Here is a 12,153-nt window from a genome sequence, read left to right on the forward strand (position 1 = left end):
TGCTGGGCTTACTCCCATCTGGAGAGCATCAGGTGTTGGATCTCTCCTTGTTCTTTCTGGGAGAGGATGTCTCGGATGGGAGAAGAAAGTTTAAGGGTTATGTAACAACTCGCAAGGGGACCCTATGTTTGCCAGTTGCTGATGATGGCATTATGATGAGAAGGATCGATGTGGAGGCCACAGTTCAGTCTCTGAGCATTCAGCCATACTTGAGTGAGATGAACGCCCGATACCTGAAAGCTTGTGTGTCTGCCTTGGAGTATTATGGTCCTCTGCCCAAATTTGACTCAGGAGACGGCAGGCCTTCATGAAGAATCCTGGACTTCGGGAGAAGCTGAAGATCAGTAGCAAAAATGACACCAAATGTCTTGTGTTGAGCTAAAAAGCCTTCATGAAGAGTCCTGGACTTCGGGAAAAGACACCAAATGAGCTAAAAAGTATGAAACTGTCATGAGATAATGATGTATGTGTAACTGGAAAGCTTTTACCTTGTCTATGCTGTCCCCACAAAGAGTAAATAAAGGGACAGCAGAAAGAGAGAGGAGTGTGTTAGAGGGTGTTAACCTGAAGCTGAAGAAGACTTAGAGTTGATGCAAGTCAACTCATTATTCTTAGTTAATTATTAGGATTAGCATTTCTCCTTGGGGGAAGTGATCAGTCTTATATCTACCCATTTTTTGTATTTTTTAATCTTGTAATAAACTTTTTGAAAAATAATTCACATTCCTGATTCTTAAATGTTCTCTTTAAAGGTTCGAGTGGGAGCCCCGACCCGAAACAATAGGAGAGGTAAGCATATTGTAATTACAGGTTCCTGAATTTTCAGGACTTGCTTTACAGTTTGTGACAGATTAAGAAAAGAAACCTTAGGTGAGGAAATTAGTTTCCCCCTCACCCATGAGTAAAGAGATATCCTAAGGATTGATAAGCCAAAACATTAGTAGGTTAAAATAGGCTCTGTTTGCAAATGTGAAAAAGTATTTGCCAGCATGGGAAGGTTGGATTAATTAGATTAATTGATAAATCTATGTTAGCCTGATCAACTAACAAGAATCATTTTCTAGTTACCACCGCCCACAAAAGCTGACAGAGGTGCAAATTAATCCTAACATGACCCAAAGAATTGTCAGAAGAATGGCCTGCTTCTGAACTTTGCCCTAGTATTTAGAACCACTAAATAACGGGAGAAACTAAAAAGAAAGTATGCTATCACAAAAGAAAAAGTACGGCATATCATTCTCACCTTAAAATAGGAAACTGATTCTAATTAGGGAGTCTGTTAGGTAATTTAATTTAGCATTCTCCACCACTATGTTGGGTATTTTAATTTATGCTATTGTTCTTATATTACGTTAAACTTAAATTACCTTAAAGGAAGTCAGAACACACACACAGAGGGATTAGATTCTTAATTTGGTAAATTGTAACAAACCTTAAACAGACAACAAACTCTGCAAAGTGTGACACTTTGCAAAGGGTGAGAAAGAATCAGACCATACAACACGGAAGGCATTTTCCTCACAAAGGAGCCGAAGTTGTGGAGGGGTTTTTATTTGCACATACACACCCAGAAATACATTAGCGTGAAACCCCTGCCTGACCAGTTTGCTTTTAACTAATGGAATAACACCTCGAAACCCCTCTAGCCGAAAGGAGTTTCTGAAAACACCCAAATGTAAAAACAAGTAAACAATTAACTTAAGCAGCAAGGGTGAGTGAACTCTGGTTGATAAACTAGGTCAGGATTTTTCCTAACAACATTTCACAAAAGATTTCACAACAAAGATGAACAAATAAAAAATACCTAACAGAGTCCAAACCAGGGTCTAATACAATAAAACTCACCGACGCCCCCACGAAACCTGAGAAAGCAGCGCAGTCTTATAGGTTCTAACGGAACCAGGTTTTAAAGGAACCGACAAATAGGACACGCTCGCGACAACTTGAAGTGTCCTTCTGGGACGGAACAGCAGATATGGTGTTATGATCTTGAGCAGACATCGTGGCTCCTTGGGTTAATCTGTGGATTCAAAAGTACTGTTTGACCCAGCTTGACCCAGCTGGGCAAATGTGACCTCTGCCACAAATCAGAGAACCTTCATCATGTTACAACTAATCTCATTGGTCATTTTTGGAATATCCACTGAATAGCAACAGAGGTGATTTCAGTATGCAGTTAACTCTACAAAACATACGGCCACAGGTCAGATGATACGACTACACAGTCTATCATCGACCTGTGACCTAGGCTGCCCTGGTACCAAGTGTACCGATGGGCATCCTTATGTTCGAACATGGTGTTCGTTATGGCCAAACTGCGGCTTGCACAGAAGTCCAATAACGAAACACCACTCGAGTTCAGATCAGGCAGGCCGTTCCTCCCAATCACACCCCTCCAGGTCAAGCTGTCATTGCCCACATAAGCATCGAAGTCCCCCAGCAGGACAATGGAGTCCCCTGATGGAGCACTATCTAGCACTCGTGCCAGGGACTCCAAAAAGGGTGGGTACTCTGAACTGATATTCGGCCCATAAGCACAAACAACAGTCAGGACCCGTTTCCCGACCCGAAGGCACAGGGAAGCTACACTCTCGTCCCCCGGGATAAACCCCAAAACACAGGCGGAGAGCCTTGGGGCTAACAAAAAGCCAAACCCAGCCCTCCGCCTCTCACCCGGAGCAACTCCAGCAAAGGAGAGTGTCCACCCCTCTCAAGGACTTGGGTTCCAGAGCCAATGCTATGTGTTGAGGTGAGTCCGACTATATCTAGCCAGTACCGCTCAATCTCTGCCACAAGCTCCTGCTCCTGCTCCTTCCCCGGCAGCAAGGTGACGTTCCATGTCCCAAAAACCAGTTTCCTTGTCCGGGGCTCGAACCGCCAAGGCTCCCGCCTTGGTCTGCCACTCGATCCACACTGCGCCGGACCCTTCATGTTCCTCCTGTGGGTGGTGGGTCCACAGTTGGATGAGCCCATGTATCCGATTCGGGCTGGGCCCGGCCGGGCCCCATGGGCGAAAGCCCGGCCACCAGGTGCTCGCTCACGGGTCCCAACCCCAGGCCTGGCTTCAGAGTGGGACCCCAGTAACCCTCTGGGCCAGGTACTCCGACTCTTTGAATTTACAACCATGAAAGATCCTGTGAACCGTTCTTTGTCTCACCCTTCACCTAAGACCAATTTGTCATGGGAGACCCTACCAGGGGCACAAAGTGCCCCAGATAACATAGCTACTAGGATCATTAGGGCACTCAAACTCCTCCACCACGATAAGGTGACGGTTCAAGGAGGAGAAGTTGTAAATGTTGTGGTGAAATCTTAGCATGAAAATCAAATCTGTCATATTTGAACATATGCCCTAAAGTAAAAGAAATTATGAATTTTTTTAGGTAAAATCTGTTGGTTTTTTAGACATAATCTTAATATTGATGGTAACAGTACTAATAACAATTATGATATTGAATTTATTTCGCAGATGTAGACTAAGATTTCTCTGGGAAATGGAGAAGGACAGTTATTGTGCTAACCAATCTCAACATCAATGATGATGATGAACAGGAAGATGATGACATTGAGGCAGATCCACAAATTAAAAAAATATTCTAATAATCTATATTGGACCAGAAATTGTATCTATTGTTCAGTAACTTTTCAAAAAAAATTTCTAAATAATCTGTTTTTATAAAATATACTATATTGTTAAATAATTGTTATATATTCTGTATTTTTGAACAATGATGTAATGTTCTAAAATTAACTAGATTATTCTAAAGTGTCTTATAAATATCTATATTATTCAAAAATGATGTTAATTTAACTTGTTCATGTGTTTTATTTTGGGATTTCTTTTGTCAGAACAGGGCCAATGTCCATCAATTCGTTTTCTCAGATTTTCTGCATGAAAATAAATATCTTTGAAAATTGTAACAGCAGAAATACACTTTGTTTATGGACTATAATATCACCCTGGGTTTGAAATTTAAAAAAATTAAAATACTTTAATGAGTGTTGGGTATTTTTATAAATGTACCTTTTTGAGGCCTAAAAGATGCCCATTACACATCATGAATCTCTGTGTTGGCTGTTCATGAAAAGGTTGAGCAAGGATGTTGATTGAGAAAACTCTGTACCTCTGTAACCTGAGAAGGCCCGCCTTCTCCACCCTTTGCTTGAATAAAGCCACTGGAGACTCTGAGGACAGGGGGAGTCGCCTGGCATCTAGCTCTGGAGAGAGTTATGTGTCATTTCGGTGATCTCCCCCTCATTTGGCTAATTCAGTGTAAAATGTCTCCTTTCGTGATGTGTGTTTATTTTAGGGTCCAGGGTTATGGAGGTTAAATATTATCTAACGGATAAGTGGAGAATGCAGGTATACAGAGCTGGTGAGCTGAAGGCTGGCTGGAGCTGAGTGGGGGCTGAGGCTGGTTGGTTGCGTCCAGCTTCTCGCATGTTGAGCCACGCATATGGACATTACAAATAATCAATTTACTCTCTCTCTCTCTCTCTCTCTCTCTCTAAGGGTGTGTCGTCCTTTAAGGTAATATGGGATAAAATCAAATTACCTATCAATGAGTGCCCTATAAAGGGAAATTTTATCTATCTATCTATCTATCTATCTATCTATCTATCTATCTATCTATCTATCTATCTATCTATCATCTATCTATCTATCATCTATCTATCTATCTATCTATCTATCATCTATCTATCTATCTATCTATCTATCTATCTATCTATCTATCTATCTATCTATCTATCTATCTATCTATCTATCTATCTATCTATCTATCTATCTATCATCTATCTATTCACAATCAGCTCTTTAGGTGACTTAACAGTAAGTTTGTCTTCCCATCAGCTCAGTGACTATTAGCTTAGTACAATGTTTCATTATTTTGTTGTCAGCGACTTTAAGCTGATTTGTCGTAAATTTGGCAGTGTCATCAGAATAAAGACAAAAGACTGAACACACTTCCCTGAGAGACTCCTAGAGTTTATTTTAAATTAACGTGACATGTTATAAAGAGCTGTTAGTATTATGCTGTGCTGTTTTGTACAATTCAGAGTTCAGCAAGCATCTCTGAATAAATATAATATAATATGATGATAGAAAGACTGTCCAAAGGATTCACACAGTTGTTTTTAAACAAATATATTACCATATTTTTGGACCTTTATATGTTTCTTTCTTAGTGTCATGAGGTTGGTCAGTCAAACTGTTCCCTGAAAGATTTCTGGGAATATGTCAAACTTGCCTTTTCATTAGTTTCACCACCAACCTAAAAATAAGCACTTGAAACATTTGCTACTGAATTTGTGGACATTGTTATCTTGAATGTGTCATCGAATGTTTGAATATTTGGCAATTGGATGCTTTGTGTTGTCTCTTTTCCTTTCTGTCTCATTTTTCTTTCTGTGTGTGTGTGTGTGTGTGTGTGTGTGTGTGTGTGTGTGTGTGTGTGTGTGTGTGTGTGTGTGTGTGTGAGAGAGAGAGAGAGAGAGTGTGTGTGTGTGATTGGGCTGGTGGATGAGGTCCCAGGGGGCTGGATTACCTCTCTGCATGCCCCAGGCCAAGCAGCTCTTGGGGGATTACTGTGAGACCTGCACCCTGGCTGGATTACAGCACTGGACCTCATTTCCATCTCCTTATTTACCTCAGCCCACCGGAGGAAACACTCAGCTGCACAGAAACATGCTAATTGATGCTGAGAAAGCCACAGAGAGATGAAACTCTCACCCAGTAAGCTTGTTTTTTATTTTATTTTTTAAACATATTTATTTTGTTTGAGATGGGCTGGCAGAGGGGATAGTTGGTTAAAGGATGAAAGGGAAATTAATGAAAACCATTTTTGGAGTTACCGAACAGACTGGAAAGCTACTGTTGGGTGTAGGAGGGTATGCATGTGCCTTCATTCTTGCTTAATTGTTCATTCTCTGAAGATGTGTGTGTGTGTGTGTGTGTGTGTGTGTGTGTGTGTGTGAGTGTGTGTGTGTGTGTGAGAAAGAGCGACAATGAGACAGAGAGAGAGTGCACGTGCTGGGATGACATTTAGTTGCATGTGTTTGAAGATGTTTTGTATGTGTGTGTGTTTCTTTGTAATTCCATTGGTGAACATGTTGTTATCTTCTGTAACACTGCATGATGCTGTGTGTGTGTGTGTGTGTGTGTGTGTGTGTGTGTGTGTGTGTGTGTGTGTGTGTGTGTGTGTGTGTGTGAATGCATAGGTGTCATGGCGGAGGTGCTTATTATTTGGTTGGGTCGCATGCAGACATGGTCACAGTGCGAAGAGGACAGTTGGCGGACCTATTCCTATTCCCAAAGCTCTTTAACGAGCTAGTGATGGGAAGAACAGCCCAGTTGCCCCGACAACCAGGCTGAACTCCGACCTCAGAGGTTGGCAAACTGTATATATTAGGATCACAGGCTTATGCAAATGGACCACCGATCCTGTTCCCTTCTTTTTTCTGCCAGAATGTCCTTCTTGTTCCATCCTCAACTTGACATGTGCGCGAACGGTGCCCTTGCTCTGAAGGGCAGCTGGGGGGGGGGGGGGGGGGGGGGGGGGGGGGGTTAGCTAGGACTTCTATTAGTGATCACTAGGGTGACAGGAACTCACACTTCGGCTCAGGCACCACTGACGTATGACCCTTGCAGAAAAGCCAGGAAAGTAGATCATTAGGAGAGATTGTGGATTCCTATAGTGATTAGACACACTTTCTCTCTCAGTTTGCTCTAATTTATTTATTTATTTATTTATTTTTGGTCTATTTTTGCTTTTCTAATCCCACGTTCTCTCAGTATGTCATCTTTGTCCATGCTGCTGTAATGAGGCTAATTTAAAAGTGGAATTGTACCATTTTTGCAGGAAGCCCTGATGTAGACATTCTGTCAGTGGTGGGCAGTCAGGGCCAGCAAAGCCTCCTCTACTGGCCTAAACTTAATCAAAAACGTAAATGTATTTTTTTCTTTGGTAAATATTTTTAAATAAAAAAATTTCACTGGTCTATTTTCTTTATATCCTATTATACACACTTGGCTGCGCTGCTTCCAGTGTTAAAATACCAGGGTTGGGTGTTATCCAATCAGATTTAAGCTAGCTTGTGTTTTCAGGCAGATTTAGTCTGCCCTAGGCCTTCAGAATCAATCGAGAAGCCCACTGACCGCTGTAAGTGAACAGAGACAATCTAGTTGCTATAGCCAATCAGCTCAAGAGTCAGCTTGGCCCAGGCCAGCTAGCTGGCCTCACGCAAAAGTTAACATGAACGCATCCTGTGATTGGATAAGCAGTAGTTTGAACTTTTCTAGTGGCATTAAGCAAAATATCATAAATATCTATAGACAGCTATCGGTGTATTTTTTGAACACATGATGGCCGAAAGAGGGGAAGGGACTGACTTGGTTCACAAGCATCTGGCTGCAGATATCAGCTGGCGTCTTCTTTGCCATGACTGGAAATGACGTAACCGGAAAAACAAGACATCGGGTCATTACCTTCGCCGGAAGTCATTACCTTTGCTGGAAGTAGTTTGGATTTGACGAGAAAAACCATACCGTGTCGTTTTTCTCTTCGATGTGTATATAAACATATACATATCTAAGAGAAGAATGATACGGTGGACCATTACCTTAACCAGAAGTCATTACTTTCACAGGAAGTAGTTTTTTTAAACAAACCTTACCGGAACAAGTTTTTTTTATTTTGGATTTTTTTTCTCTTCAAATTTGGACTTGCTATATATATATATATATATATATATATATATATATATATATATATATATATATATATGTATATATGTATATATATATATATATATATAATAATTACAAAAATAAAAGGCTGTAAAGTGAATAAAAAAACATATATGGGAAAAAATGAGAACATATTAAACTAAGACTTTTCAAGATGTGCAAACTAAATAGTACTTGCTTAATATTCAGTTTTATTGTTAAGCCCAAAATTAACCTTTGACCTGCACCAATTGCTAAAGTACAGGACTCCCAGAAGCAGTGAAAAACCTTTCAGCAACAATCCTCTCTCACCAGCAACAAAAATTTGTTTCAAAATATACATAACACGGTCCAATATGTGTATCATTGCAACAGAATTTAACTACTACAGCTGATAACTATTTAGCTAGTTAGTATTTCTGTATTATTTTGAGTGAAAGACAATAAAACAAAAGAAACACTTAATTTCACAACCATTTTATTTTGGGTATAAATTAATTCATTGAAGCATGGCTTTCTCAGCTGCATATCAATTCATTCCCTCCCAATTTTCCAACACTTTTATTGTCACCTGAAAAACATGTACACAAGGATTAATTCATACACTGTCAAATGTTTTTGAAAAGAAACTTGCATACCAATCACTGCTGAAGACTGCTTGGTACCTCTGGAACAAGGACATCAAACACCAAGTCCAGAAACTGGAACTCTCCCTTCATTATTAGTTTATCTATTCCTGAGCATTAACCAATCCGCTGTGTCAGCTCGTCAACCTATAAAACACGTTAACATAAAAATGAACAAAACATTCCTCTCAGCATTAGACAACATTTATTTACGGTATATATATATTTATATATATTTATATATATATATTTATATATATATATATATATATATATATATATTAGGCCTGTCAATCGATTAAAATTTTTAATCGCGATTAATCGCATGATTGTCTATAGTTAACTCGCAGTTAATCACAAACTTAATTTTTAATAACTTTTAATAATGATAAAAATTTATTTCAAATATGGAGTGAACAAATATAATTTTTTATGAAAATATGTTTATTATAACTGGAGCAAATTCAAACATAACAAAAAGTTCAGAATCTTCATGAGAAAAACAAAAATATTCAAAGTGCAATTAAGCATAACCTTCCTCACAATAACAGTTTTACCATATATGGTTCCACCCAGATAAGGACTCACAAAATCAACACATGAGAATCAAACTAGGACAAAGAGAGGTGTGTGATATAGAACCAGGACTCTGTCTGTGTGTTTTAAACATAGCTTATTGTTTCTGGTGAACAAAAAAAGGCAACACTTCTGGGTTTATTTTTTCTTTCCTATACCAATGAACCTCTCCAGGTTATTTTTGGGGCTCTCCCCGTTACTTTTTTGTACTTAGCCAGTTGCTCAAGCAGACAAGCATTTTCACATTTTCAGAAGACAGTGCAGCTCGTTTCTTCTGAACAACATGCCCAGAAAGTGAGAATAACCTCTCACATCGTATGGATGTGGCAGGTGTTGCCAAGTACTTCTGTGCAAGGGATGCCATCACGCTGTGTGCACCTTCATGTCTGGACCACCATTTCTGGGGACAGTCCTCTGTATCAATAGTAGGTTCTGTCTTGTATCGATCCAAAGATCTCTCAATACAGTCCTCTTCTTCATCAGATGAAGAATACTGGGAAAGCATGAGGACAGTTTTTTTCTTGGGGGGCTCCGATGTTGCTGAATCTTCAGGCTGTGCTGGTGCCTGCCTCTCCCTTAGCAAAGCAGTGATTAGTCGCCACACTTCAACCCTTTCAGGTTTGCTAAGACACTTGAGATCCTTAAACCTAGGATCGAGTGCAGTTGCAACCTTGAGCCATGTGATGTTAGCTTTACCCTTGCGCTTCTCTATTTCTGTTTTGAGAGTCTCTTTAAAGTTCACCATGTAAGCTGGGTCCTCCTCAGAGACCTCCAATACTCGCAGGAGGTGGCACAATGCTGGCAACACCACAGAGCAGGAAACAAACTTCTCTCCTTCCAGAAGATCAGTGATGTATCTTCAGTAAAACACATTAAATTTCAGTCAGAAACAGAGAAACCTATCACCTAGACTAAATTTCTTCCACCCCCCTCCCTCCCTCGCTACACACACACACACACACACACACACACACACACACACACACACACACAGTTTATTAACAAAAGACTGATAAATACAGGAGTTTCATACCTGCAATGCTCCAGCACCGTTTCCAACTTTTTCAGTTTTTCCAGCTCAGCTGATGTTGGCATTGTGATGGTGGTTGCTTGTTGGGCCAGTGCAGTTCTCAGTGGTTCCTGATTTCTCAGAACACGCTTGATCATCTCTAGAGTACTATTCCATCTTGTTGACACATCCTGGGTGAGCGACTCTTTCTTGATGGAGTGTGCGATTTGTTGTTGTTCAAGTTCCACTGCATTTGCTGGGCTGTGCTTGAAATGACCAACAACTTTTCTGCATTTTGTCAATGCACTGTCAAATGGACTGTTCTGTAGAGAAACTGCAATAGCTCGATGCAGGCTGTGTGCAATGCAAGGCATATGCTCAAATGGTAGTTGCCTCGCCGCAGCAATCATGTTGCGTGCACTATCTGTGGTCAGTGTGCTGACTTCAATGTTCCACTGCTGGGCTACTTGCATAAAATGTTCAGCGCATGTGTCTGCAAAATGTCTGTCCTCTGTTTTCATAACAGTCAAAGCATGTGACCGAAGTTCCCAGTTTGATGTAAAATAATGTGCTGTTACCCCGAGATAGCTGTGATTACTCAGAGACGTCCAGTAGTCCCCTGTTAGGGCAACTGTTTTTGTCTGACTCAATGTCTCCTCCACCTTTGCTTTTTCATCTTGATACAATTTTTGTATATTGGTAACCGTGGTGACTCTCGAAGGTAATTCATATGTGCTGTCGCTTGATGCAATGCGAATTACGTCAAGTAGTCCTTCATCCTCCACAATGTTAATCAGTCTGCAAGCTGTAGCTACCCATTTAGCAATGGCTGTTGAAAGCTTACACGATGTAGAATTGTCCAGGCGTCTCTGCTGAAAACTTTCCAGCGTGGTTTGCTTTCGGTGAGGAGGAGGGCTCTCTGCATCAGCTGTATGTTTCGCCAGCAGGTGGTATTTGAGACTTGAAGTACTATGATGATAGCTCAGTTCACATCGACAGTAAACACAAATGACTTTTGTCTTATCAGTTGTACCATCTGGTAGAGTTTTAAATGGAAACTTTCCATTCAAAAGACCATTTTTGCGTTCCATGCTCTACCTAGCATCCGCCGACTGAGCATTAACGTTCTTGTTTATGTTGGCTATGGAACGCCAGGAGGGCAAAAAGGAAAGTACGGAAACCTGCGCGTTAATCGCACGTTAATTAAATTAACGCTGTTAAAAGGAGCTTTGCATTAATGCATTAAAAACGTGTTTATTTTGACAGCCCTAATATATATATATATATATATATATATATATATATATATATATATATATATATATATATAAATAAATGTTGTCTAATGCTGAGAGGAATGTTTTGTTTGTTGATGAATAAATAAATAATTAAATCAATAATGGACCCAGGTGGCCCACTGGCCACGCATCGAGATAAATAATTTTGATGCAGCTTATTGTAAGTCAGTATACATTTACCTGTGCATCAGCAAAGTGGAACATCAGTGGCTTTAGACTTTGCTTTAATTTAAGCGAGACACCTGGATTGTGCCACAGATACATGCGGCCAGACTTCACTCTGTCACTCTGCCAGTTAAAAATAAGCGACATTACCACAGAAAACAAGGGATTGCATTATCCTATGTCCAATTTTAGAATCTTAATTTATTATACCCAAACATTACCTTGATTTCACCATCTGAAATAATTACTTGGGTTCCATTTTTCAAAGCCTCGATTGTCCTGTATTATAGATAAAAATACATCTTATTAGCAAATGAAGAATACAAGCAAAAGTAAGGAGTTTTGTCAGTGTCACTTGAAGAAGTCCGACATTCATTTTAGATATATATTTAAGGCCTCTAATTCTTGAATGATTTGCAGCTAAATGTACTTAAATCCAGTAATATTTACATAAACCATACCCGATCAAAGCAGTCAGTCAAAAAAATCTACTTTTTATAAGGTTAGGATTATTCAGAATCAGAAGGAGGGAGGCAATAATTAAGAGAAGCGGCTACTATTTCAAAGTTATTGTACCTGTTGCAGGACACCTGATTTGTGCAACCACAGTTGAATGACCCAGCACAATACCACAGACAATAACTTAAAAATATTTAGAGATATTGAAAGCTAAACTTGTCCAGGAAAAAAAATACATTTTTGAGTGCACAGGACCTGTTCTATTGTGGACCAGATACTTCAAAAAATGCATAA

The 12,153-nt window shown here is 39.9% G+C and overlaps 1 protein-coding gene across 1 annotated transcript; it reads right to left on the reverse strand.

Moving 5' to 3' along the window:
- Positions 1 to 7,201: 7,201 nt before the first annotated feature.
- Positions 7,202 to 11,028, reverse strand: LOC129154867 (E3 SUMO-protein ligase ZBED1-like). Its single transcript, XM_070546419.1, has 5 exons — positions 9,962 to 11,028; positions 9,129 to 9,785; positions 8,365 to 8,393; positions 7,391 to 7,443; positions 7,202 to 7,231 (listed from the first exon to the last, which is right to left on the reverse strand). The coding sequence occupies exons 1-5, from the start codon at positions 11,026 to 11,028 to the stop codon at positions 7,202 to 7,204; spliced, it is 1,836 nt and encodes a 611-aa protein (XP_070402520.1).
- Positions 11,029 to 12,153: the final 1,125 nt, after the last annotated feature.

Source organism: Nothobranchius furzeri, chromosome 17, assembly GCF_043380555.1.
Source record: "Nothobranchius furzeri strain GRZ-AD chromosome 17, NfurGRZ-RIMD1, whole genome shotgun sequence".
NCBI lineage: Eukaryota > Metazoa > Chordata > Actinopteri > Cyprinodontiformes > Nothobranchiidae > Nothobranchius > Nothobranchius furzeri.

Coding starts and splice junctions, on each gene's coding strand:
- LOC129154867 (XM_070546419.1), bottom strand. CDS start 11,028: ATGGAACGCAAAAATGGTCTTTTGAATGGAAAGTTTCCATTTAAAACT. Junction 9,786..9,961: donor ACGGTGCTGGAGCATTGCAG/GTATGAAACTCC, acceptor GTTTTACTGAAG/ATACATCACTGATCTTCTGG. Junction 8,394..9,128: donor AACTGGCTAAGTACAAAAAA/GTAACGGGGAGA, acceptor TCCTTGTTCCAG/AGGTACCAAGCAGTCTTCAG.